At 43.8% G+C, this 25,519-nt stretch overlaps 1 protein-coding gene across 1 annotated transcript in view; it reads right to left on the bottom strand.

The window, feature by feature from the left end:
• The window catches only part of MXI1 (MAX interactor 1, dimerization protein), a gene marked incomplete at its 5' end in the record, with an annotated part of 47,380 nt that extends 22,519 nt beyond the window's left edge, over nt 1-24,861 (bottom strand). Inside the window, 2 exons of the mRNA XM_010084333.1 lie at nt 7,298-7,327; nt 24,729-24,861. Coding sequence (XP_010082635.1) covers nt 7,298-7,327; nt 24,729-24,861 — 163 coding nt within the window. The remainder of the gene's footprint in view (nt 1-7,297; nt 7,328-24,728) is intronic.
• Between the last annotated feature and the right edge of the window lie 658 nt (nt 24,862-25,519).

Raw genomic sequence — 25,519 nt, forward strand, 5'->3', positions numbered from 1 at the left:
GGCTAGATCATACAGCACCAAGCCCCACCAGCCACCCACAGCAGCAAAGGCACCTTCACTTTGTGCCCCTCTTCTCTTCTCAGATGGGAGAAGACACAAGCGCAACAAGACAGCATCATGCAGCACCTCCTGGCTCTGGACAACACTGACAGGAAGGACACTGAGAGGGACACAGGGATTGAGGATGAGGTTTTGGAGGAAGTAGAGGTGGGACAGGGGAAACCTTTGTGAAAGAGAGAAAAGGCAAGGAACTGGCTGGAGATATGGATCAATGAAGCAGAAGAATGGGTCAATGCAAACATGCCCATTACTCCAGGTACTGGATCCATGTGTGTTTCTGCTCCTTGCCTGTTAAATGAGGGTGTCTGACTCTTCCCATCCTGCCTTGGCATATCATAAGGTTTACAGCTTCTCAAAGTTGTGACATTTTTCGTAAAAATGTGCTGCATACAGAAAAGAGAATGAGAAAGTTTCTTGCCTACACTTCCTATTCCACGTTGAATTTCCTTTGGTTATCTCAAGTCTGTATGGGCCGTGTCGCTATAATACCATCAACACACGTACTAGATATAGATATAGATCAGCTCACACACCTCCAGCTTCTGCCCCAAGAGTACAAAGTCCTGAAACTTGTACAGGTAATCCGTCTCAAAAATTATATTTCTATTACTTCATCCTCTCTAAGGCAGCAACTCCCCAAGCGTTTTTTAGCTAGCAATGCTCTCAGGCCCAAGAGCAATGCTAGTCACCAGAAAAAGAATTTCTGTCTCTCGGTACTAGAAGAAACAGCACCCCAGAAAAAAACAAAAAAAAAAACCAAAACAAAACAAAACATGCCTGTGAAGTCTACAGAGATGCATTTGGGAGAAATACAGCAAGTACAGAGCCCTGATACAGCTGAAAACTGAGCCAGGAAAGCTGAATGCTTGACTTCCTACCTGGGGCCAGACTCTTCCCTGGTCCAAGCTCACTAATTACAGAACGGATTTGCTCAGCCCCTATTTTTTTTTTTTTTCAGGACAGCCATAAACACACAGAACCGGAGACAGTTCAGCTTGAAAGAAAACTGTGGCAACACACCCAAGTAGAAATTCAAGGATGCAAGTTTGGGAAGAGATTCAAGAACCAGAGCTAGCAATGATGCACTCCAAATCAGATACCATCTAAGTACACAGGACTGCTTTCATTACACATCCACAGCAGCTACCAGACCCTCTCCTGACTCCCTGAAAGCAGCAAATAACCAGTAATACATCATTTGATACCTCTTCTATTCACTGCTCTGGAAATCTTAAGAACAGGACGCCGAATTCAAGAACTCAAACTGTAAGTGGGGAGACCTGGCTGCAGAGCACGTTTCTTTCTAAGACAGGGTTCTGCCTGTAAAGACTACCTTGTGGGAGGCAAGACGACGAAAGGATTCTCAGCATCAGACCATTATGGCAAGACCAAGCAGATTGTGCTGACAGTTCTTTCTACACTATGGGAGGAAAACACATCAGAAAGTGTCCCTGAAACACATCTCAGTTGAGAAGGGCTTTGTGATAAATATCTGTTTCTGAAAACTGGCTTATAATGCTGATTTTATTGTGCAACATTTTTGAAATTAAAACATTTTGCTTTGCGACAGTTTATCCAAAATAGTAGTATTGTTCTTTTTCCTCTTCTTTCTTCAACTGCTAGTGGATTCATAAGGGAGGTGCAGAGAACTGCGAGCAGAAAGGAAGACAAGCATGCATTCAACCTTCACTGCATCGCTTTAAGTATGATTTCTTTTTTTATTCAAACAAGAAATTCCAATACAAGCAGTACTAAAGGACTTCCAGCAATATGAGGATCATTTTGTTTCCTTCAAACTTTGGCATGGACACCAACTGTCCCTTTTCAGCAGCTTTACTCAGAGTTCAAAATGTTCTGCTGCCCAGCCAATGCAAAACAAAGCATTTGCAGACTTCCAATTGTAAGTGAATCAAAATGCTGCTTCTGCACAAGAAGGCTCTTCGCATGAACAAGTGTGACGGTCAGCCAAAAAGACCAGATAACAGTTTTACAGCATCTGACTGGTGAGTTCCCAGAGCAATATAGAGAAATAACCACAATATAGCAAAAGGCAGACTGATACCACATGATGACAGCTGAGCCTAAACATATCCAGAAAGAACATCTCTCCAACAGCCTTACTCCAAACTACAGACTTCACTGTTGCCAGGTTAAACAAAAACAGGTACAGCAGTGTAATAAGGTATCCAGATCTCCTAAACTAGAGGAACATGCTTCAGCTCTGCTGACAATTGTTAGTCCCAGCTGAAAACGGAGACATCTTTCATCGAAGCAACAGAGTCGAAGACAGCTAGCTACCTCCAGCTCTTGTTCCATAATGGCAATGGAGACAGAAGAGTTTAGCTACAGTTCCCACAAGGAGCAAGCTGGATCAGTGCGTGCTCTGACCTTTGAAAGTGTCAAAGAAAGATGCATACTCAGCTGTGCTGGCCAGGGTTTGACTGCTGCAGGGAACATCACAGGTTCCAAGTTTTATTAAAGAGGAAAACAATATGTACTGTCAATGTTTGCTATGTGAAGTTAACATGAAAACAAAGCCCACTCCAGAGAACAAATGAAATTTACTGGATTAGTTTCTTGTTCCATCTCTTCTGATAAATAGCACTGAACTCAACACCACATTGATTAGTTGGTTCAAGACAAACACTGATGATGATTGACTTGGCAAGTATATATAGCACTACAAAAGCACAATCATCCACGTCTATTCAGAGTAGCAAGGATTCGCTATGCTTTCTTTTCCTTTCCCACTGTCTTTCCCAGCCTAGACAGCATGTCTGCACTATTTAATACCAGAACTATTTAAATGCCCTAAATTAAATGCTTTCCCCTTCTTCTTCTCTTGCATTTTGATAATGGACACACTCAAGCCCCTGTTGTGGAGAACGACCCAAACTGTGCAATTGCTGCAGAGCCTCAGAAGGCCCCACATTTCAGTGCAAACTGACCCAGGTCATGGTCTTCTCCTAAACATGCAGTAGGGTTTTTCCTTTATCTCCTCCAATACCTCAAATATGCAACCTCGTGTAACAGCCAGCTCCGTGGGAGAAACTGTTTTGAAGAAACTCTGCGACAAACAGTCTCTCATGTTAAAGAGAGAACAGGTGGGGAATTGCAGAACATAGATGAGCAAACCTGGTAAAGAGTCAGAAAGGCTAAAGAACGCAGTACTCGATCATTGCTACATGTTTGTCATCTTCACTTTGTTTCTGATCATCTCAAAAGATACCAGAGGGAAAAGATTTTGCATCACTCTGTGCTTTTGCACTAAACACAACTCTTTAGCAACTTGCTTTGGAAGTAGTTTTGTCTCCTTCAGACTTCATAATTTTTAATTTTAAAGGAGGTATTTTTGCAGAGCCACAAATTCTGTAAGATCTTCAGAAAATTTTGAGTGATTCTCCCAAGGTCTCTTATCAGAGCTATCTTTTCTTTGAACTAAATTATTGTCACCACAAGAAAAATCTGCCCTAATAACTCTTTCTTTACCAGATTATTCTGCTTTGCTTTCCTTTCCTTTCTTCTGCTGTATTACAATGCAATAATCACCAAAAACAAATAGATCAATAGTCTAGGATACACAGAAACACCTTTGTGGTTGGTTTTTTTTTTTTTTTTTTTTTTTTTTTTTTTTAAATCTGATCAATAGCTTTACAAACATCTTTCTTGTGTCTTGTTGTAACTTTTCTGACAGACACCACCACCATGCTGGTCTACCAGAACTGCCACTTCACAGAGCAGCAGGAAAGTCATTTCAGTGCCATGTACCTTCTCTTAATACCACACTGACCACATCCTCCCAAAACTAGCGTGTGTCTAAAATGTTCAGACAACAGTTAATTCTGCTATCTGTACAATACGCACCATTTAATTTAAGCCTGAATTGTATGTATAATTCTTTTTTGTGAAAATATTACACTACCAAAGTCCATCTTTTAGTTAACTGTTTTATCCTGTTTTCTTTTAGGAAATTATGGGGTGTTGCTTATGAATCAGTTTCTTGGCAGGCATGTTAACGGACTCAGAAGTATTGGTTTAGTTACACCTTGTAGCAGATGAGAAGCAGAATACTGGTTTCTTGTTTAAATGCAAGCTATGACTCATTCTGGGCAGAGAGAAACTGCAACACATACCCATTAAATCAAAAACGCAAACAATTTTACAACATGAGGATTAATGACAGATAATAACTATAAATTAACTTTAATCTTTTCTAAATCAAACAAAGCCCCTTATATAAATGTCACTGCAATCTCTTCAGATTAAAAAAAAAAAAATCAAAGCAGAAAGAGAAGTCACTTTAATATTACAGTTAATATTCAGTACCAAATCAAACATCTCCTTAGCATGGAATATTTCAAGACTAAGAAAAGGAGCGAAGCTTAAAACATCACTTCAATTTTTTAAAATATATTTTCTGTTACTTATCAACATCCAAGGAGTACAAGATTCTTAATTCTGACACATTGAAACATCATCAGCTCTGCAATAGAGCCCAAGTTAAATCATATATTCAAAAAGGAGGAGAGCATTTTGTTTTTCTAGTGTTCTCTTGCTATTGCGTGAAAGAAACTCTGTGTAATTGTTGAATGGGTTAACACAAAATTTAACTGAACATAAGAAGGCTGCTGTTCACAGACAAGAGGGGAAAAATCAGAGTCAGAGACCTAATAGTGGACAATTTTTAAAATTATAGTGTGTGTCAATAGTGGAGATAACAGTGAGATTCAGAAGGAATAATCACGAATAATAGGGGAAATGAGCACCTGCCAGCCACAGTATCAGGGCTTTTATCTTTGCAACAGTTAAGTCTGGAGACACTGACAAACTTAACAACAGACCAAATAAAACATGGTGAAAATCTAACCAGGAAGCATTCCCCTTCACTCAGAAAACACTGCTGTGGAGTTTGAAAATAATGCTTCCAGTATGAAACTCACTGTCCAAATCACTGGTAACAAACACTGCAAACCCAGCATAGCCATCACAGGGTCTGTGTGGGTTTGCAGGTGTGTGTGGCTGATCAGCCCACAGCATCTGCATTAAGGGACAGACAGTCCCAAATTAGAAGCAGCAGGCTCCTCATCAAAGATGCCAGATATAGTAGTTTGCTTGTACAAGACCACCCAATGTGATCAAATGTGTGCCCTTCCCACAAGGGTGAAAACCAAGGCCTTGTAAAACCATGTCTGAGACACAGACCGGGAATATAGTGCCTCAGAACGGGAAGCCCTGGAAGAAAGACCTTGCTGAGAAGGCTGATAGTTAGGAGTCTTTAACCTGGAACAGGTGAGGACTAGGGAGAGTAACAGACTGAAGGAGAGGAACAGAGAGAGATGGTATTACACCAGCTGGGAATGGGACAGCTGATTTTGTAGCAAGCAAACAGCTTGTCAGCATTCAAAAAAAGGTGTCATAAGGGGAAGCAGAGGTAATAATACTTCTCACTAGTAAAATAAATAACAAAGTGCTGGACAGTAGTCAATCCTCATGATATCCCCACCCAGGCAGTATTACTGTCCTCAGCTAAAGACAAGGAATCACGTCAGAAACTTCCTCAACTCGCACAGCTGGTATCAGGCATATCCTAACCCCATCAATACTTGCCAGGCTTTAGCTGGACAAGTATGTAATGCTAGCTGCTGAGACCTCACCCACAGAGAGTCTGAAGCCTCAGGGTAGAAAAAGATGGTCACAGATCCACAAAACCTTGGCCAACGTGAGAGGACCAGGTTGGTACAGGGAAAAGATGGAGACAGCTCCTCTCTAAAGCTGTACTAAGGGCAAGCACTGTTTGCATTAACAATTAGATATGCAAATACAAACATTGAAAATTAGTGACGGTTTACCGTTGTCATCGAGAAAAAAGCACTCTCTGTTCTAGACCAGACCGAAGCACTGCATTTTCTTTCCCTCATTGGTAAATAAAACTGTAGAGGAGCCAACACTTTGCAGTCCCAGGTTGAGCTGTGCTGAGAAGGTTGAGACTCGAGGGGGACAAGAGAACAACATAACCCAAATAAAAAATGTCCCTGCATCACCCCAGAAAGACATGACCATGACAAGTCTATAGACCCTCAAAGCTACCAGGAGGTAGAAGCACAGCCAGGAAGAAAACATCCACACCATGCAAAGGCCAAGCTACTTCCCAGCACTGCTGCTGCAGGGGAAGGCAGATGTGGGGAAAACTGAGGACAATGTCATGCACGAGGTACTCATCTCCGATTCCCTTGAAGCAACATGGGAAGATGTTGTCTGAATGGAAATACACACTTGGCTCGAAGCCTCTGTGTATCTTTGGCCATCCTTACAGGGTTCCATCCCTTGTTAAATGATGGCTGCTAAGAGGGAAGAGGAGGCAATCAACCTATCTAGACTCAGCTTTCCCACCCTCGGGGTTTCTTCATAGGAGCAGCTGAACCAAGCACTGCCTTTCTTCTAGCAGCCACAAAAAAACTCAGACTCCTCCCCTCAGCCCCTCTAAAATCCCACAGAAGGGTCAAGATAACTTTATAATGGAAACCCTGACACAACCTTAACTATAGCATCCTGAATGGAAGGCGATAATCTGATCTGCGTGTGAACTAGCTCCCCTTGTCTCAGTGGTATTTATCTTACTTTAACTCCTGTTACAAAAGGGTTGAGTCATATAGCAGAGCTAGCCAAGTAATGAAACTGCAAGGCTTGCTAAAACTTCAGATTCAAGGATAAACAGGCACAATTCTAAAACAGGTTAGAAGAGAGTCTCTACAGGAGCACTGGTAGCCAGAATCCGAGCCTCTGGACAATGGTATTTTTTCTTCTGCACCGCAGAGATTATCACAGCCCAGTGGAGGGTGGAAGGAGAGGGTGTAGAGCACAGGACTCTGCCCTTCGGTTCATGGTAACACATATTACCCAGGGCCCAAGAAACCTGATCCCGTAGCAACCTCATGTATGGAAAGTGCCCCAATCAGATTTCACTGTGTCAGGAGAAGAACAGTATTTACTCTGCATACAGATTAGTCACAAAAGTGGGTCACTTCTTGCCTTTTCAGAGAGGGAAAAAAACCAACCAAAAACAACGCTTCTTTTTCAGATCTTTTTATGTTTTCCCTCCCGACTTTATAACTACTTGAGGAAATGTGGTCATTCACAGCTGTCTAAGCTGATCAAATGGCACCTGCATGTGTAAGGTTAAAGCACATTACACTCACAAGGCTTGCAATTCTTAGAATTCAGCTCATTAGCTACTTACCGGTTCTTTTCTAGTTCATTGTGTGTAGACCTGGAAGACAAACAAAAATTTGGATTAGCCACCTTTGACCTCTCAGCACAGAAGTTCAATTGCTGCAAGCTGTATGCATCCCCAGCAGCTTATCGCAGTGTAAAGCCAACCAACCACACACATTAAAATCTGTAGCTATAACCTCAGCCTCCCTCTGGACAAGAGATTCCCCACCTCCAGTATTTACCTGCCATGTGCAAAGCTAGAACTCTTACTGGTGCTACAGAAAATATTCCCTAGAGACTTAAATGCACACAAAATCCCAAAGACAGGCAATGATTAGAACAGTGGACCAGAGTGAGCCATTTCCAGACTGCTTCTGGCTCTAGCACCAACTCAGCACAGGACTGTAGTTATGTTTCTTTGTGGTTTAGTTTCTCCATTCACTCTGTAAAAATATTGGTATGATCTGCTAACACAGGAGCTCACAGAGTACTAATACATGCACATCAAATACACGGGAACCTTTCAGCAGAACTGACTCTGTAAGGATAACCCCTGGAGCCCTCCAGAAGACACATGCTCCACTGAGCAAACTTAGAACTTCAGCTACAGCCAGCATCTGGGCACAAAACAGGATGGCCATTACTACCATGTTTGCAAACATCAGCAGCACTGAGTAGCACTTTTAGGATGCCTGGAAACCCCTCAGGGATTGAAACAGCACTGCCACAGCACTTGCTTGCAGTGAAGCAAGTGACCCATAAAGTGGCACTGTGACCATGAGACAAAGGAGGGGGCTTTGTTTTTATACCTGCCCACCATGCCAAGCACGCTGCCAGCACTCCCTAATTTAGAGCTCGCAGCTTGAAAATGAGACCAACTAGAAACAAAAGTGAAACACAAGTTTATTCTCCTTGTCTCTGTGATGACAGTACAAGTGGCAAAAAAGCTTAAATCCTTTCAGGATTTCTAATCCAACAATGTTATTAGTAACCTAGGTAAAGTTGTTGAAGATTATTTAAAAAGGCTATTAATTTATCCAACATTTCTCTTTAAAAGAAGGTCACCTTAAAATAAGAGTAAAAGGAGCCCAAGAGCTTAATAAAAAGGATCTATTTTCTGTAATTTGGCATCACATTTCTTCCGGAGCTCTGAGAAGATTATCCTCTATCCCCCATCTGGAGAATCCCACAGAGAATTCTACAATTAGGGAACTAAATGGAGGATGTGCTCCAAGGGAAACCCTGTCATAATTAAATGCTTCTCCAAGAAAAGGGAGGAGGAGCGCTTAACAGGTGTTAGAACCTCATTGAAGATGATGAATAAACCGCAGATGTCTGCGAAAAACAAGGTAAATGAGTTTTAGCTAGCCACGGCTGAGAGCTGTGGGTGGCCAGAGGAAAACAAAACTTTACTGTATGTCTGCGCAAGGTACCCTGTGCAGCAGGATATGGGATACCCTAAAGGAAAGACACACTCTAAAACCCCTAAAGCAGAGGAAACTCCCAAATCAAATCCTTCCCTCTCAAAAAGAGAGGATCCCTTAAGTCTGGTTCCCAGGAATCAGAGACATGAACATAATATCCAGTCCAGAAAATCTCTCAAATCAAACCCACATCCCCCACGGAGTCTAAACCAGGAAAATCCACTTGTCCAAGCAACTTGGATGCAAATTAACCCACCAGGACTGAGTTGAGGCCCTATAAAACCACTACCCGTATGTTCTTTGGAACATGCTTATTGTTCTTATTTACTGTATGTTCCTGCAGGAGACTTTGTGCCCTTCTTGGCTATGATATTAGCGGTTATAAAGCCAGAGATATGCAATGGCTTGAATTCCTATATTATATCGAGCCAATTATCAAGGCCAGCACTGAAAGAATTAAGTTTGGCCCACTGCTGTGAACAAAATTAAAACAGCAGGTTCTCCCTACTCCTCTCACACAGGAGACTCTTTATTACCTATCTGCCTTCTGATGAACAAGACAACTGAGAGGGGTTACAGGCTTTTCACCAAGTTGGGAAATTTATGCTGTGACTTTTAACCATATCAGTGGCAAGGAAAAAAACAAACCCCACCCCACTCCCCAACACTTTCCCACTGAAGCTGAACAAAAAAGAAAGAATCTCAGCAATGTTGAATGAATCCTATGAACATGTTAATTCTCCTACCTGCCTATACTTTGGTTAGTCTTACTGAGGACATTTGGAAAAGTTTTAATTTTTCACTTCAACTAAATTCAGGAAAAAAACCCCACCACTGGTCCCCACTACTACCATTCACTAACTCTTATTTTCTGTGGCAGTTTCCCTTTGCTTGGACAATGGATACAGAAAAAAAACAGCCCTCTCTCTTCTGTTCATAATTCATTTCATTTTCTGTAGCTCCTGATCTAGAGATTAATTTTCTCCCCTTGTCTTTGGGCTGCACATGTTACTAAGATTTATTTGGAGTTAAACAAGGTCGGTGCTGTTAGTGAAGTGGAAAAAAAAGCACAGGAACCTCTATTGATACTACATTCAGGGGGAAAAAAATATCTTTTAAATAGGTACAGAAAGAAATATAAGTGGACCTCTTTAGCCGAGCTGGTCTTATCATCAGCTGAGAAACTACAGAGTATCACCAGGCTGAAATCAAAGCTCCACCCTTGCACACCATTGCCAGCTCTTTGATGAGTAAAGGATGAACACCACAGCTGTGAACTATTGCAGCACTCAGGGAACACTTCGGGGTTACTTGTAACTCTGCATTTACAACAGCAAGGAACCAGTGTGTTCCGTGCTTTGCTGCTGTTGATAGTCACAGCCTGTGTCAGCCAGTGAAATAAGGACACCACTGTTGAGCACAGGCCACGAACCAGAGGAACTCACATACTCACCGTCAGGCAGACAGGGCAAGCAGGACCTTGCTCCCACCTGCAAAGCTGAAAACCACAGCCATGCAGGTACAGACATGTTGAGAGAGGAAAACAAAAGCCCAAGTACACATACCGGCACTGCTCAAAACCTCAGCTGCAATTTAAAAGTAGCTTAAGCACAAACCGTCTGCAGTATTCTCATTTAAAAGTCAGGTTCCTATAGCAGTCAGTTATTTAACAATAAATTTAAAACATACAAACTGATAACTACCCCTAAAAACTGAATGGGTATGTTATACAAGGAGGAGGATCCCGCTGACAACATTCTGAAAACAGCTTGGGAAAAGATCAATAGAGTTTTAGAAGCTTAACATAAAGGAGCCAAGTAAACAACAACAAAAAACAGCAGAGCAGTCCTCAAAGGCAGAAGAGAAGAAGCTGAAGTTTACCCCTCTTTACCCCAGATACCTGAAATTGAGTACAAAACAGGAAGAAACAGGGAAGCAGCAATTGTCAGTAACTCTAATTTAAGGTCAGATGCAGCAACCTTCTTGCACCAGTTACTGTGATTCTGCCTGCAACCTTGCTGTCCAACACTGTATTGCTGAAACATTAAGCTACACTGAATTCCTCCAGTGAATGAGACACTGTAAAAAAAATTAATATATATTAATATATTATCCCATTTTCTTTATTTTAAAAAAAAAATCTCTCCTACTATAGTAGAAGCAGCCAAACTTTCCCTGAGCACAGGTAAGCCAACAAAACAAACAGCATCAGGGAGAAAAAAGCTCTGAAGAGCCTTTCTCATTGGTTTTTTTACTGTAATTAAGATCACAAAGCTGCCACATGACATTAAACACAGCTGACCTTTCCGGTTTACACATTTAATATTGATAAATAGCTCAATGAATGCATCTGCAGCATATCTGCATTTTTGTTAGGCTTCTTAGTGAGGTAACTATTTTCTATCAGGAAAACACAGAAATTGAGAGTCTTTGTCCTACGTGATACACAGATGGCATTTAGACCCAATAACCCTGTCATCTCTTTGTACCTGGTCACCCTTCTGTCTCTATTTGGCAGCAGCTCCTGGCTCCAGAGGAGCCCAGGACTCCAAGAACTACCATCTCCATCACAACAGAGATACTGGTGGCTCAGAAGACGCTGTTGGCCATAAGTAGCGCCATGTAAGGGGGGTGGGGGGAATAAAATCACCTCTTCCAATACATGTCTTTAATGCCAACACAGAGCCAGTGCTTCTCCTCCACATTCACTTGCCCCACTCTGCTTTAGCAAGAGATTAATCAGGAGAGAAATATCCCATCACCTTGTGCAAACAAAGTTACCTGAATCATGTTTAGCAAAACAGCAAGAACATCCATCCAAAGACGAGGTCAACTGCTTTCTGTCTTGCTTCACTCAGATTCAGCCACCTCTGCCACTAATACATCATCACACCACGTACAATCTCATTCTTCTTCATTTTACAGACCCTTCCTGCCTTCTGGCTCTGTTGACACCCATTCACTTGGCCACCAAATTCCCCTGCATGAAATGCCTTCTTCCATTCCCCAAGCCAAGATCAACCACCCTTCTAGAACCAACGAACTACATCACTGCTCTCTTTTTTATTCAAGTTCTTCCTCAGAAATGACTCCTATTGGAAACAGCCAAATGACAAAACAAAACAAAGATGGGCGACCAACAGCTTTTTTCAATTTTAAATCCACCGGTGTCCACAAAACAAAACTTCCTGTCTGGAGAATCCCCGTGTTTTGCCAGGGTTTCAAACAGCAGTTGATCAATACCATAAATAGTCTATGAAACCAACTGCACAGGACATGGTCTGGGAAGCCTATGGAGAAGCTCCACCAGTAGCAGCATGTGAAGCTTTCAGACCAACGGTAAGACAAATGATAGCTATGCAAGAGTCAAATCCTCCTGCCTAGACAGAGATGCTCAAGGGCTGGGTTTCTAAGGGAGGTGGCCTGGCTCTCAGATGGCTGCACAGGAGCCTTGGGAACACAGCAGCTTATGACGCTCTGTGCTGACAAGAGCTCTGACAGTGAGGAGTGGGATGCAGCTGAACAGGAGATGGCATAGCTGGAGCAGAAGTCCTTCTGCTGCCATCCTTGCACCACTAGCAAGTACCAGTCTTGAGTCCAACAAGTCACCTCAACCTTGCATATCAGCAAATCTAACAAAACATTTCCTTCCAAGCAATACTGGAAACAAAAGTTATCTTAGTCATTACTGTCCCATGGCCCCCTTACGCTGTCTGGCCTTGAGGTCCAGAATAAATGCTTCTCCATGAGGAGATGAAGTTAAGAGACACTACAGACTGTTTCACCTTCTCACTGATTTCAATGGAGATGCACCAGACTAACCTGGCCCCAAACTCTGGTTAGTTTTTCTGTCGCTCTTAGATGGACACAGTATCAGATTCCTCCCAAGGCTCTGATCAAAGCCGTTTTCCCAGGATCAAGCCAGACCTTTTCCAAAGTTCACATTCTCTGTCTCCAACAGAGAAGAGGACACAGCCATACTCGTATCTGTGTTTGTTCATCTTTGGAAAAGGAAAAATGGCCTTACAGCCTGTTTTTGGCTCGGTGAGAGAAACAGAGCTCCTTCGTGTGGTTCACAACTGCAAAAGTCACCTACTCCTGGGTTTCTACACAGTATCCTGAAAACCTTCTGTAATACTCAGTCAAAAACAACTTTAAAAGTACACTGCACACATCCCTCAAAGAAGTAAATGTCTTCAAAGCCACCTACATGTGATCCACCTGTATTTATACAGCCCCTCTCAGTTTGGTTCTTGCTCCTCATAATCATTATTTCTGATTACAAAACTTTGGAAATTAACTCCTCCCTAACACTTTTTATGCAGGAGGACAACACCAACACACAGAAACTCTAAATTATTTTCCTAAGGTCACACAAGAAGCCTGTGGCAGAGCAGGGTACTTAACTTAGGTTCCCTGAACCCCAGGATAAGGCTTGCATTGGTGGATTGCTGTTCACAGGCATCCCAGAGAGACATCTAACAAGGACATTTGTGCCATTCGATTCTTGGGCCAAAGACAAAAAAAATTACACCATCATTGTAATCTGCAAGTGGGAAAGTGGAAAAAAAATAAACAACAACAACCCAAACCTAAACCAGCCCTCACATCTCACCCACTGGCTGCCAAGTGGGCCAACCCTACCCTCAGACACCATTGTATGAGGTGCCAGAGAAAAATCTAAAATGGGAGCCAAGAGCGAAGTAATTATTAGTTTACAGATAAAACTCACCCAACAGACACATCAGGCATATCCCTCAGGCAATGAAGGAACTGCAGCTGCAGTCCCAGACAAAGTACGCTGTTCTGCTGGCATGTGTTTTTCAGCACAAAGGAGGAAAGAGCAGGAAGACAGCTCCTCCTTGCTGAGCACCATGAGTCTCTCCCAGAGCTGGGCTACCCAGACCAGAGAAACATCCCAATAAGCAGCAGAGGGTGGCACTCTGCAGGGGAAGGGTTTTCCAAGCCAGGACACAGAACAGCAAGAATGTTGTTTTGCATTCACTGCCGCAACCTGGGGCCAGCAAAGAAGCCCCCAGCTCGCTTCCCTCCCTGCTGTACGGGCTGGGAGCCAGCAATGCTGGTGCGGGCCTTCTCCTGTACCACCTAAGACCCTACATGCAGAGGCTGGAGCTAGCCCCAAGTGCTAGGGGAAAACTGCCCTATCTCATATACTCCCTCATGCAGGGCCCTGCATGGCCAAGAGGAACTGGGTTTGCTGAACAAGCAGCTATTCAATATTTTGTTTTCTCCTCATTGTTCAACGTGTGGCCTCAAGCCAAGCCCTGCTCTGAATACAGAACCAGCGGTTTCCTTACAGGCTTTTCAACAGGCTCACCGAGAGCAGTGGCTAGAGAGTGCACAAGCACATTTATGGCCAAACATCCTCACTTTCTAAATTGGAAGCTAAGGAACAGGGAAATCAGAGTTGCAGCTTCTTGTCCCTCTGGGTGCCTCTATGAAGACCCCCAAGGGCCTGGTTTTCTGGGCCACTTTACACATTCAAAGCACAATTCCCACAGGTGCCCCTTGTGGCTTGTGCATCATCAGCGCTTCCACAGCTCATACCCCAAGGTCATACCTTGGGAAAAAAAAAAATCACATGGGACAGACTGTTTAGGGAGTCTCCTGTGATAAGCCAGGCTGAAAGGGACTTGCTGAATGTACACAAGGCTGCTGAGAGGGGCCAGGAGTGAAGAAAGTTCTCCAATGTGCTATCCACTGCTCCATTCGTCTGCCTTCTAACTTCTGTGACAAGCAAGTAAAGGTCCTACAGAAACCACCTCCTTCCCACAGTTAACCACATCAGAAGGGGCTCATGCACACACATCAGACACAAAGGCTGATGTATGCTCATTTTGGGAGGTATCTCAGCCATTTCAGTAGAGAAACCCTAGCCTGTCTCCCTTGGACAAAGAGCAGCCAGCATCTTCTGTAGTGATTTAGAAGTTGGCCAAATTCATGTAAATTCTCACAGGTCAGGAAAAAGTATATTATTTGCCTTCACAAAGCCAAGATTCCTGCCTATGACACATGATGCAAGGGAGTTTGAGCTTTTTGTAGATAGATTCTTGACTTTTTTTTTTTTTAAATACATTGACAAAACCATGTTTTTCAGGACCCAGTGAGGAGAAATGTCAGGCAGCTTCATCATCACACCTCCAAGTTCCCTCTTGAACAGAGAAGAGCATGGCACAGAATGAGGACAGCAAAACAGGCATTTCCTCACACTAATGTCAGGTGTGTGCTGTCCCCTAGGTCTTTCCTACGTGCTACCCAGGAAGGACAACCTCCCAGGTTGATAGTCATAAACAGATCATTCAAAGCAATATGAATTATTTAAGTAGAACGAGGCACACACTTCATCCATCCCCTGCTAGTACCTTAATATCTCTGCTAGCAAAAATTTCTCCGTTGAATATTCAAGTGTATTACAGAGCAAGGCAAGGTCTGACCCTGCAGAAGGCCACTGACTTCCAGCAGGCTCCATGAGTCTCACTGCAAGGTGAGGGACTCAGCTTCTTCCAAGGCCCCACCAAAACCAGTATTATAGTTGCTGCTAACTGCACGGCAGAGAGATCACAGTGTTTCACAGAAAGAGAACAAATACACAAGAGGCAATTTTCAAATCTACCTAGAAAACATAGGATCCTAAGTGTCATCTTCTTTCAAACAGCCACAAGCTCCAAAACACCGATTCTGCTTCCTGAAAACAGGATTAGAAAAGTGTGCGCATTACCCCAATGTACAGATGGTGAGAACCATGTAATGTACAGATGGTAGGACCCATGTAGGTCATCTGACGTGTCCAGATCTTGCAGCCTTTCAGTAGCAGACTCAGGAAACGCTCCAAGGGCCCAGCATGCCAGCCCTTTGCCCTATACCATGCTTCTTCTCACACATAAAATTACCCTTTCAAGGGAGATGGTCATATGCAGAAATAGCCTTAGCAATGTCATCTGCAGAGCAGCAGTCTGTGAGGAACGTGTACTTCTCTGCAACATGCATCTTCTGACCCAAACAAACTGCCTTCAGATGCACTGGGGAAAATGAAGATTTTTGAGTGATCGTCACCTGACTGAAACTCACTTTGCTTGAAAAGAAACTGATGTCATTTGTATGGCTGTGGGCCAGGCCAGACTTCCTTCACTTCTATTTCGACTTGTTAGTTATCTCTCATGTTACAACTATACTGTTGCAATACTGTGTCTGGAGCTGAAGGGAGGGGAAACATACCTGAAAATGCATTAACATCACTGTTAGCTACATACTGTATTAGAGAAACTGAGGCACTGTTACGCAGGCTGTAACAACATCAGAAAGAGATGTCCTGATGTCTGCGTTTATATTCTGTCAACAGGGACATACTCATCTAGCATCTGGGAGATCCTTGAAAAAGGAAGGTTGAGAAAAACGAAGAGCTGTCTTCTTCTGTTCAACAGTTCTGACTCAGAAGCAACAGCAACTAACATGAAGGCAGCAAGGTGGCTACCTCCCACTGCTCCCAGATGGCCAAGATACTTATGATTAAATAGTTCATGAACTGCTGCAGTTTGTAGCCCAATTGTTAAAGGCAAACCAGAACTGGTGCCATGTTACTTTACCATTTCTATATGTTGCTTTATGGCTGCCCAAGGACCTGGGCAATGATGACCAGAATAACAGTCTCAACAGCAATCCCAATGTCATCTGTCCCTTCCCGTAACATCTCTCTTCTTGACAGTGTTAACAGATGGGAGGAAATAAACAAGAAGAGTTCAGAAAATAATCAACTTATTTATGCAGAGAAACTTCAATCAAAACTGAGGCAAAAGAACTGCTCTCAGTCCACATGTCTGCTTGTCACAGAGCAAGCTGCAAAGTATAAGCAAGTAATTAAGATAACGCTGGAAATCATCTAGTCTACTTCAAACTGGATTCATAAAGCAACAGAACTGAAGTGAAGTAACTTTTGCATCAGAGAAGGGAAGTACAGTAGGGAGCACAGAAATGAGACATGGGAATATATCCAGCAGGATGGAAAAAGCAGGCCTGTTCCCTCCGGGCTGATCAACAAGGCAGTGTCTCATAGACAAGAGATCCAGGCAAAGGCCAGCCAAGTGCACAGCCCCAGAGACCCACAGCCTCTGATCCAGAGAGCCCAAAATAGTCAACAAAAACAAATCCTATCTTTGTTGGTTCAAAGGGGGTGGTGAGCAGGAGCCAACACTCTCAAGAGGAGAGAAAACAGAAGCCAGTCTTTGAATTTGGACAGAAGTTTGTCAGAAGGCATCAGGAGATGATCAACAGCAGGAACTCCAGCAAGCAAGACAATTAACTCAGCAGCATGACGTTGACTGATATGTTTGGGTCAGAAGAGAAACGGACTTGAAAGCTCAACCAGGAGCAAGAAGGGGAAAACTCAGCCTCACCTAGAAACAGAGAGCAGATGGAAATGCTACAGGTGACAACCAATTCACTGTCAAGCAACAGATCAGGTCGGGTTAAGCAAAAGCATGAAGGATAAATCCCTGCATGTGTTGTGGATGAGGCATTACACAGAGAAGATACAAAAAGGGTACAAATGCAGTGAGTTGGGAAAAAACACCAAAACACCTCACAAACAAGGAATAGTACTTAAACCAGGTAATTGACTGTACACCGAATAAGATGGCAAAAGAAAATAAGGGAATGTCAGGAACAGATGACAAAGTTTGCCCCAAATATCCCTACCATACCAGGGCACCAAACTTCTCTGGGAGCTGGGGCTAACAACCTTCACTTTTCAGAAGACTCTAAGCACCAAAATCTGAAGTTTCTTGTCACTGTGCCAGCACTGCTATCAGTGATGCAAATCAGCCTGTGGCAGTTGGGTAGTGTGCTGCAACATCAACAACATAAGCCCTGACTAACAGTCACACTGTTCTTGCCATGCAAAACGGCATGGTCCTGTCAAGGCTTCCCCCAAATCTGGGAGGACAAAAGGATCATGAGCCTTCAGCCACAGAGAATGACAATTCACCACAGAGAGATGCTGCAGAAGTGAATTATAGCTAAGCTGCAGATAACATCAACAACTGGGCCTGCTTCTAGTTTACACAAAGGCCTCTTTGCACAACTTGGACAGTCTAAAGAGACCGCCTATTACATTTTATACCTATTGAAGGTATCAAAAGTATAAATTCAGCCCAGAATTACAGGTTTTCTGCATAGACTCCTGCCACACAGCTCTCCCTATGGCTGTATTACTAGTACACAAAGGAAGGCAGAAACTGCAGCTCTGCAGGATCATCCCACTTGGAGGGCTATAAAATAAACAAGGTGACAAAGGAGAACACAGTGGGATCCCCCATGGAAACGGTTATATCAGCCCTACCGCTTTTGGAGGCCTCATTCCTGACTAAGGAGCAGGGTTTATGCTCATTCCATTTGCTGGGTTCACCCTCTCTTTCTGTATTTTGCCTAGTAACCTAGCAGTTGCATGTACTGCAAAGCCAAACATCACTGAGAAGACCCTGCACAAAACCTCACCCACATCAGATTTTTTTTTTTTTTGCCTAAATTGTTGGCAGGATCTCAGCTTCTAATGTAGATCAGCACAGACAAGGAAAAGTACAATTTAGTGACAGGAGGTTCAGAAAGTCCAGCATCACTACGACTTGCTCATCTCCACTTGCACACTGCATTGGGGCAAATTACATCAACGAACAGATGGGATGCGCTGAGGTCAAACAGTTATTTGAGTACAGCTCTACCTAACAACCTGTTCTGATCAACTGTATTCCAGTACAAATCTACACAAGAGAGTGTAATTTTAACATTGGGTGACACACCTCTCGTGTATGGACCAGCAATCCATTTTCCCAGTCTAACACTTAAAATTGTCATTATGCTTTCTCAAAAAGAAGTCATGCTCCCACTAAACTATAGTCAATACTACTGGCCAGTCCCTTCTCAACATCTCTAACAGAGAAATATTCCTTAATAGCTCAGTCTTGTCCAGTTTTCCTTTCTTGGAAAATTAACTAGCATATTCATGTATACTCTCTACTGGAAGGCAAGATTCCAGCTCCAACTATTTCTTGACAAAATTTCAACAACTGCATGAAGATTCCAGACAGTAATCTCACTGTTCGTACATTAACAAAATGTGGCATAAATCAAAACATGGCACAGCAAATTTCATCCATTCTCTGTATTACACATGTGGATTTGTACTATATGAAGCAAAGCCAAGTCCTGAGCCATGAATAGCGCTCCCTGGCACTACAAGGCTTGAGACAGAAAGCTCAGTCTCTATCCCCAGCATATTACACAAGGCCCAGATTCTAACCCACCTACACACAGCAAGTCAGAACTCAACTCCCACTAGCTGTGGAGTAAGGTGTGATATAGTGCGAGTGCAAGTGGCTAAAAAAAAAAAACAAGCCCCCAAACAAATAAACAAAGCATCAACCAGAAACAAGTCACAACTGATAGAGGTTAGGAAGCAGCAAAGCTGTCCACAAAAAGCCTCAGAGACTAGCTCTCCAGGATGTGAAGAAAGGGGTAGGGGCTTTGTGCAGAAAAGCAGAACAACATGAGCTGACACAGCGATCCATTCTTTCAGGAATTTCTTACACAAGACAGGCAAACCACTCAGCCCCCTGTGCCTCCTGTCCCCCAACAAAATCAGAACTACAGGACTGTCTTAACTCCATAGGCTGCAAGAAGGACTGAAAATTGCGGTGTACTCAGTCATTAGCACACTAGGGGGGCAGTGAACCTCCTCTGACAGAAGAGATACAATATATTTAAAACTGTCTTTAAGCAAGTGTTCACCAACCCTCCTATCCTCCCCTGTACAGCAAGGTACAGCTGCACAGCACTGCTGTTCTGGTAAATCAGGCTTTCTCGCACACCGGACAGCCAAGGCTGACTTGCAGCTACACATGCCACATCCTTTTAGCTTCTGCACCCGTTTTTGGGAACCTGTGGCACATGAAGCCATCACGTGAGGCACACAAGGTACCTGATGCACACCTACCTGCCCCCATCCTGGCTCATGGACACAGTGAGAGAATTAAGCTTACAGCCAAGAGAGTTTCAATAGCACAGCCCCATCCCTACCCTCCAAAAACAACCTTAAAGGCTGTAAGAGTAGAGGCCTACAGAGAAGATTCGGCACAAAACCAAATTTCAAACGGGGCTGTGGAGAGTGCAGCAACAGAGAAAATGAGGAGCTGCATCACTAGAATAGCCAGAAGGGCACGGAAACCCAGACACCCAGATTTTCAGGACACCATGTCCAAAATGCCTTACCATACCCATTACAGCTGCTGACTCCAAGCTCTGCAGGCACCCTGCTAGCGGACTGTAGAGGTCTGAAAGGCCCTTGGGAAGCAGCCTCAGCCACAAGGGAGGATAATGGGAAGAGAGGAAAATGAAAAGAAAAAATAAACTGAACAGACATCAAACCCTCCCCCATGGAACTGAGCAATAGATTCTTTGAGTGCCCTTAACAACACAGGCCTCCCGGGAGAGGTGAGGGCTCCGAGCACCACTGGGAGGGTGCTTGGCATTTCCCCAGGATCGGACCAAAAAATAACAGGCTTTTCTACATGCCTGAGAGTTTAAAAAAGAACAAAACATGAATGACAATCTAACATTGTAACGTAATTTCAGATTCCGTTATAAATCTTAACTTCATTAAACCAATTGTATTACGGAGGAAAAAAAATAATCATTTAGCATCCCTGCTGCTTATTTCCTAAAAAAAATTTAAATTGATTAAAAAGTCTTCTCAATTATTTTCCAAAATGTATAAATATCAAACCAATCTAATCCTAACTAACTATAATGAACCTTTCCAATAACTGTGTCTATGTGGAATTGTATACATACGGTCTGTAAGAGCAGTTTCCAGTGACATCAAATGCAAGCTAACGTACTCATAGAACTGTACTCCCAGTGTGGACTACTTCACTTCTCTAGCAAGTTTTAGCACTCAGCTTCTGTCCCAGAAACATCTTCAGAAGGAACAAACATTAAATAAGTGATACTGTACATTACAAGAAATCTCTGCTAATTTGTTACCCCAGTCCAAAAAACAGAAGATACTTTTGTCAAGACCAAATTAAAAATGAGGCAAAATTAAATTCTAATTTAATATGGGTTGGCTAATTGATTTGCTCAGGTTTTTTTTTTTTGCTTTTAGCTATGTGTTAAATGCGATTTTTTTTAAAAAAGCTTCCCTTGTTTATTATGAACTCCAGGTCACAATGACTGTGATTCTCCACATACTTTTGCAGATGGGTAATTTTCAGTACCTTACTATCCCTGACTAAAGCAAGACTACATATTTTTAAATATAATCAATGTTTTAAGTCGCAGCACGCAACACTAGGTCTTTAAAATACCCATGCAAAACACTACACATACATAATCAATAATGTCCCGAGCACTGCAGAGGGGAGCCCCTCTGCAGCAATCTGCATGCTGTCAGTTGCACAACTGACAGGAATGAAAGTAGAACCTGAGCTAAAACATCCTCCTTTAAAAATGCGTTAGAAATAATGAAGCAATGTTTTCCCTCCTATCTGCACACCCTTGTTCAGTGTAGACAAAACTATTTTGCTGGGACTGGGAGACCATCGTAGTTCTATAAGAATACGATTTGCTCCACCACTGCCATCCAGAGCTGGGCTGCCTATTCTTCAGAACTTTCTGGGTGTTTGTGCCATGACAGGACAGAGCCTGTTGGGAAGAAACAGCTATCGTGTCTGGGCTGCAAATGCTGAAGGGAGATATCTGGATTTACACTATGAATTAAAGAGCATCTAGACTCTGTAAATACCCTGCACCACATAATGATGGATTATTTGGTCCAACAAAGACCAGCAACGATGCACACGTGTCAATTTCTAAAAGTGTATAAAGAAAAAAAGAGAACAACTGTGCTTTGCCAAGGTTGGTTGAGAGACATTTTTACAGGAGGCTTTTAAATGACAAGATCTGCATGAGATCTAAATGCATTATTTCTCTACACAAATTAAACACTTTGAGACAAAAGCAATCTAAGAAAATCTCTGATCCGCACATGGAATGTATGTTTTGCCCCTCATCAAGGGATAGACATTTAATCTGAAGTCCATTCAAACTACACTAGACAGAACTTACTGAATTGTCCCTTTGATTTTAACAGAAAGGGATGATACAGAGCCTTCCTTAAACAAGGCTGATGCTTGTTTAAGAATCACACAAAACACACTGCGGTGAATTTGGAGGCACCCTGAACTTCACAGTTGTCAGTTCCCAGCACTGCAGCCATCTGGAAGGCCTGCCATCTCCTACAGCAAGTGCAAGCTGCTACGACTTGTGCTAAAAGAAGCTTCCAACAGTTCGTATAAGGTCTGAGCTCCCCAAAAGACCCACTCTGGTCTCTGCCTGGAACAGAGCTGGCACTGGTCACTTCCTCAGGCCAAAACATACCAGGAAGGCAACACTCTCAATCTAAAAGATTCAGTTTGGCCTCAGTAATCACTGTACAATGAAGGATTTAAATAAGACTAAAAGTATCTTTTCTGTGTCTCTGTTGCCTCTCCCCCACACACCATTATATTCAGCCTGCCACACTAAACGGCCCAAGGGGCTGGTCTCAGCACAGAAGGGTGCCCCAGGAGAGCTGTGCCTGGGGGCTCTGTGCCAGCAGAGCACACTGAGCACCCAGACCCCAGGGACGGGGAGCACTCTGCACCCCTCTCTAGCCTACAGGCTGTTGGATTCAGTGCTAAGGAGCTCCTGAGGGGCATATGCTTCCAGCCCTCCTCTGGAGAAGGGCAGGTTGCCATGACAAAGGCCTCTGAGAGAAAGAGGTGTGGGATGGAAAAATAGTATGTGAGAAACCTAGAGGGGAAAAATACAGATCTCAGATCAGCATTTGCCATCATTTCCCAACACAAAGTCAGCTGCGATTTTGGACTTTGGTTCATGGGAAACAATAAAGGGCTACAACTGCCCTGAAATCTGGAGAGGCTGGATGAAGAAGGGAAGCAAATAAAAACATGTTGTGGGTTAAGCACAGACTGCTTAAAGTTAACTCTGCAAATTTTTTTTTTCTCCCTCTTCTTCGTAAATAGCTAGCAAGAGGCTGTGTTTTGGATTTACGCTCAGGAGGAGCTGGTAAGACCAATGTTTTGTTCTGCTGCCAAGGTCAGCACATGAGCAAAGAGGCATAGCCGGTTGCTAGCTTTATGTTAATACTAAACCCCAGCCCAGCCAGTAATTTATTCCATATCATACACGTCATGCCCAGTATATCGGTAAGAACTCCCGGAAGAGTGCTCTCTTTTGCCTTCGCTCCACTTTCCATTTCAGTGCTCTGCATCGCTCTCCCAAGGCCTTTCCCCCCTACACACACCCCGGTCAGCTCTCTCTCTCAGCCTGGGATGCTCAAATTGTTATCTCCGCTCCATGAGTTCTGGGATCCTCCCTCTCCGGGGGGATCATTAGCTGCGGCCAGGTGGTCGTTTTCCCCCCACTCTCGGTCCGGGACGCTGGGACTGTTATCTCCATTCTCTGAGTGCCTCCGGGAGCGGTGCACTCCCCCCCTCGTCTGTGGAAATCGTGAGTGTAATTCTGGGATCGTTAGCCAGCAACAGGCTGAGCCTTTGGTCATCAAGTGTGAGTGGGGCAGTATCATTGTGTGTCACTCATTCTTCCCCCTCCTCTGGAATCGCTGGCCCGGAGCAGGCTGGGCTTTTGATCATCGGGTGGGGGGGGCAGTGTCACTGTGTATCACGCATTTGCATATTTGTATATAGTATTGTTTTTAATATTACTGTAGTTTGGTTTTGTAGTTTAGTTATTAAATTGTCCTTATCTCAACCCACGAGTCCTCTTTACTATTTAACCCTTCTATTCTCTCCCCTATCATTGGGTGGGGGTGGGAATTGTGTGAGCGGGTGTGTGTGGCTTGGCCCCGAGCCAAGGGCTAACCCACCACAGCAGCACACAAAGAACTCAGGATATGATGATCCTGATGAAGAAAACTTCCCCCCAGCAAGGTGTCCTAACATCACTTCAGACAACCTTTATTATCAAATGCTGCCAAAGCAGAATCACTGCAAGCAAAGGCACCTTTCCCCTAGGCCTTTAGAGGTCCTTCCCAATGGCCTTAAGAAAGCTTTAATCACCCAAGCCACCTATCACCATTTTATGGATTGCACAGGCTCTGCTGCAGTAAAAGCAAGCTTGCAATTGCCTTTTCAAAAGTATACTTTATCTTTCTAAAGTTTCTCTACCCCAGAAGGTCTCAGTAAGGTCTGAACAATTCTCCAGAAGGGAGCAAAAGAAAACAAAAAGAACAGGAACGAGAGGGGAGAGGCAGATCCCACCACAGCAGCAAGTGATAGGCTTAGCGCTGTTGTCTCTTCTAGATTTGAGAAATCAAGAAATATGGCACTGGATTATAAGAGAAATGTCAAAAAAGTGGACTTTTACAATTACCAGGCAATCAGAAAGCTGGGAAATACCACTGCCCTGAAAGGCAGAGCCAAAGACAGCTCTATTTTCCTGAACTGATTTTTTAACATGTTGTACATAGCAGCCAGTCATCTCCCTCTCTCCCATTTGTTGCAGGGGATCCATTTCAAAACATTATTTCCTTGCTTCAATTCATATCTGTCATTACAATCCCAAAGCACCCAGGCTGCACACACACTATCCCTTAAAAGCAGTGACTTCTGGGTTGGAAAGACATCAGCTGTATATACTGGGAATAGCTATTACCTACCACCTCCCTAAACTCCATGAACAGATCTCCCTATTTCCCTTCCCTCTGCAGCATCTGAGCCTTGGCACAGTCAGCTGGCAGTGCCACTTCAAATTCGGCTCCCCTGTGTCCCCTCTGCTCTCAGTGCTATGGATCCAGAACGGACGCTGTACTTGAATCCCCCTGTGCTCAGATTCTTCCTGTTTTCTTCTCAGGGTTTCTCGTCTCTGTCTCTAGCTTTCTTCTCCAGCTTAATCCTCCCAGCCAGCCCTGCACCCCACGCTTTCCTGCCCACATCATACCTGTTGGCAATACTTGAATTGCTGCCACTGCCGCTGTGTTTTCTTGCCCGGCTCAGCCTCCGCATGGGCTTTGGGTCTTGCAGTCCAGGACTTGGAACCGAGGGGAAGGTGGAGGCGTAGCCATGTTCACACTCTGCATGAGAATCAACAGGCACGGCATTAAAAAAAAGGGTCATTAAAAAAGAAAAAAAAAAAAAAAAATAAGTCAGCAGGCAGGCCTCATCACTAACCCGTCAGGCTAGCTGGGGAGGCCCTTAACCACAACAGCTCAGGGAAATGACTGATGATGTATTCAGAGGGAAGGGGACTGGGAGGTGGAGAATGGAGGAAGGGGAGTGTAAAGGCTCTGCCAGCCTTGGAGGAAGGACAACACCACTCAAACACCTGAAAACATCAAAAGAAAACATGACAGCCCACAGAGCACCTCCTCTCTCTCCTTCTGTCCCAGCTATCTGCACAGGGCAAACCAGGCATATTTCACCGTGCCATCAAGGTGTCTGCAAAAGCCAGAGCCACCCACCACAGTCCTTCCTTCCCAGGGGGGAACTTTCACACCAGTTCACACTTTTCCTTACAGAAACTGCATTCACCTCAATAGCCCCCTCTCTGCAAAAACCTTCCACCTCTGCCACCACCTCCAGGAGGACCCATCAGCCCCATCCCTCACCAAACCCCTCACTTGGGGATCTTCCACCAGCCCACCAACAAATACTCGCTCCGACCCCCCTTCTCCGGGGTCAATCTCACCCCTCCGGGGGTATTTCCAACCCCACTCCCCCAACGGACAGCCG

The sequence above is a fragment of the Pterocles gutturalis genome, unplaced genomic scaffold (genome assembly GCF_000699245.1).
Source record: "Pterocles gutturalis isolate BGI_N339 unplaced genomic scaffold, ASM69924v1 scaffold40975, whole genome shotgun sequence".
NCBI lineage: Eukaryota > Metazoa > Chordata > Aves > Pterocliformes > Pteroclidae > Pterocles > Pterocles gutturalis.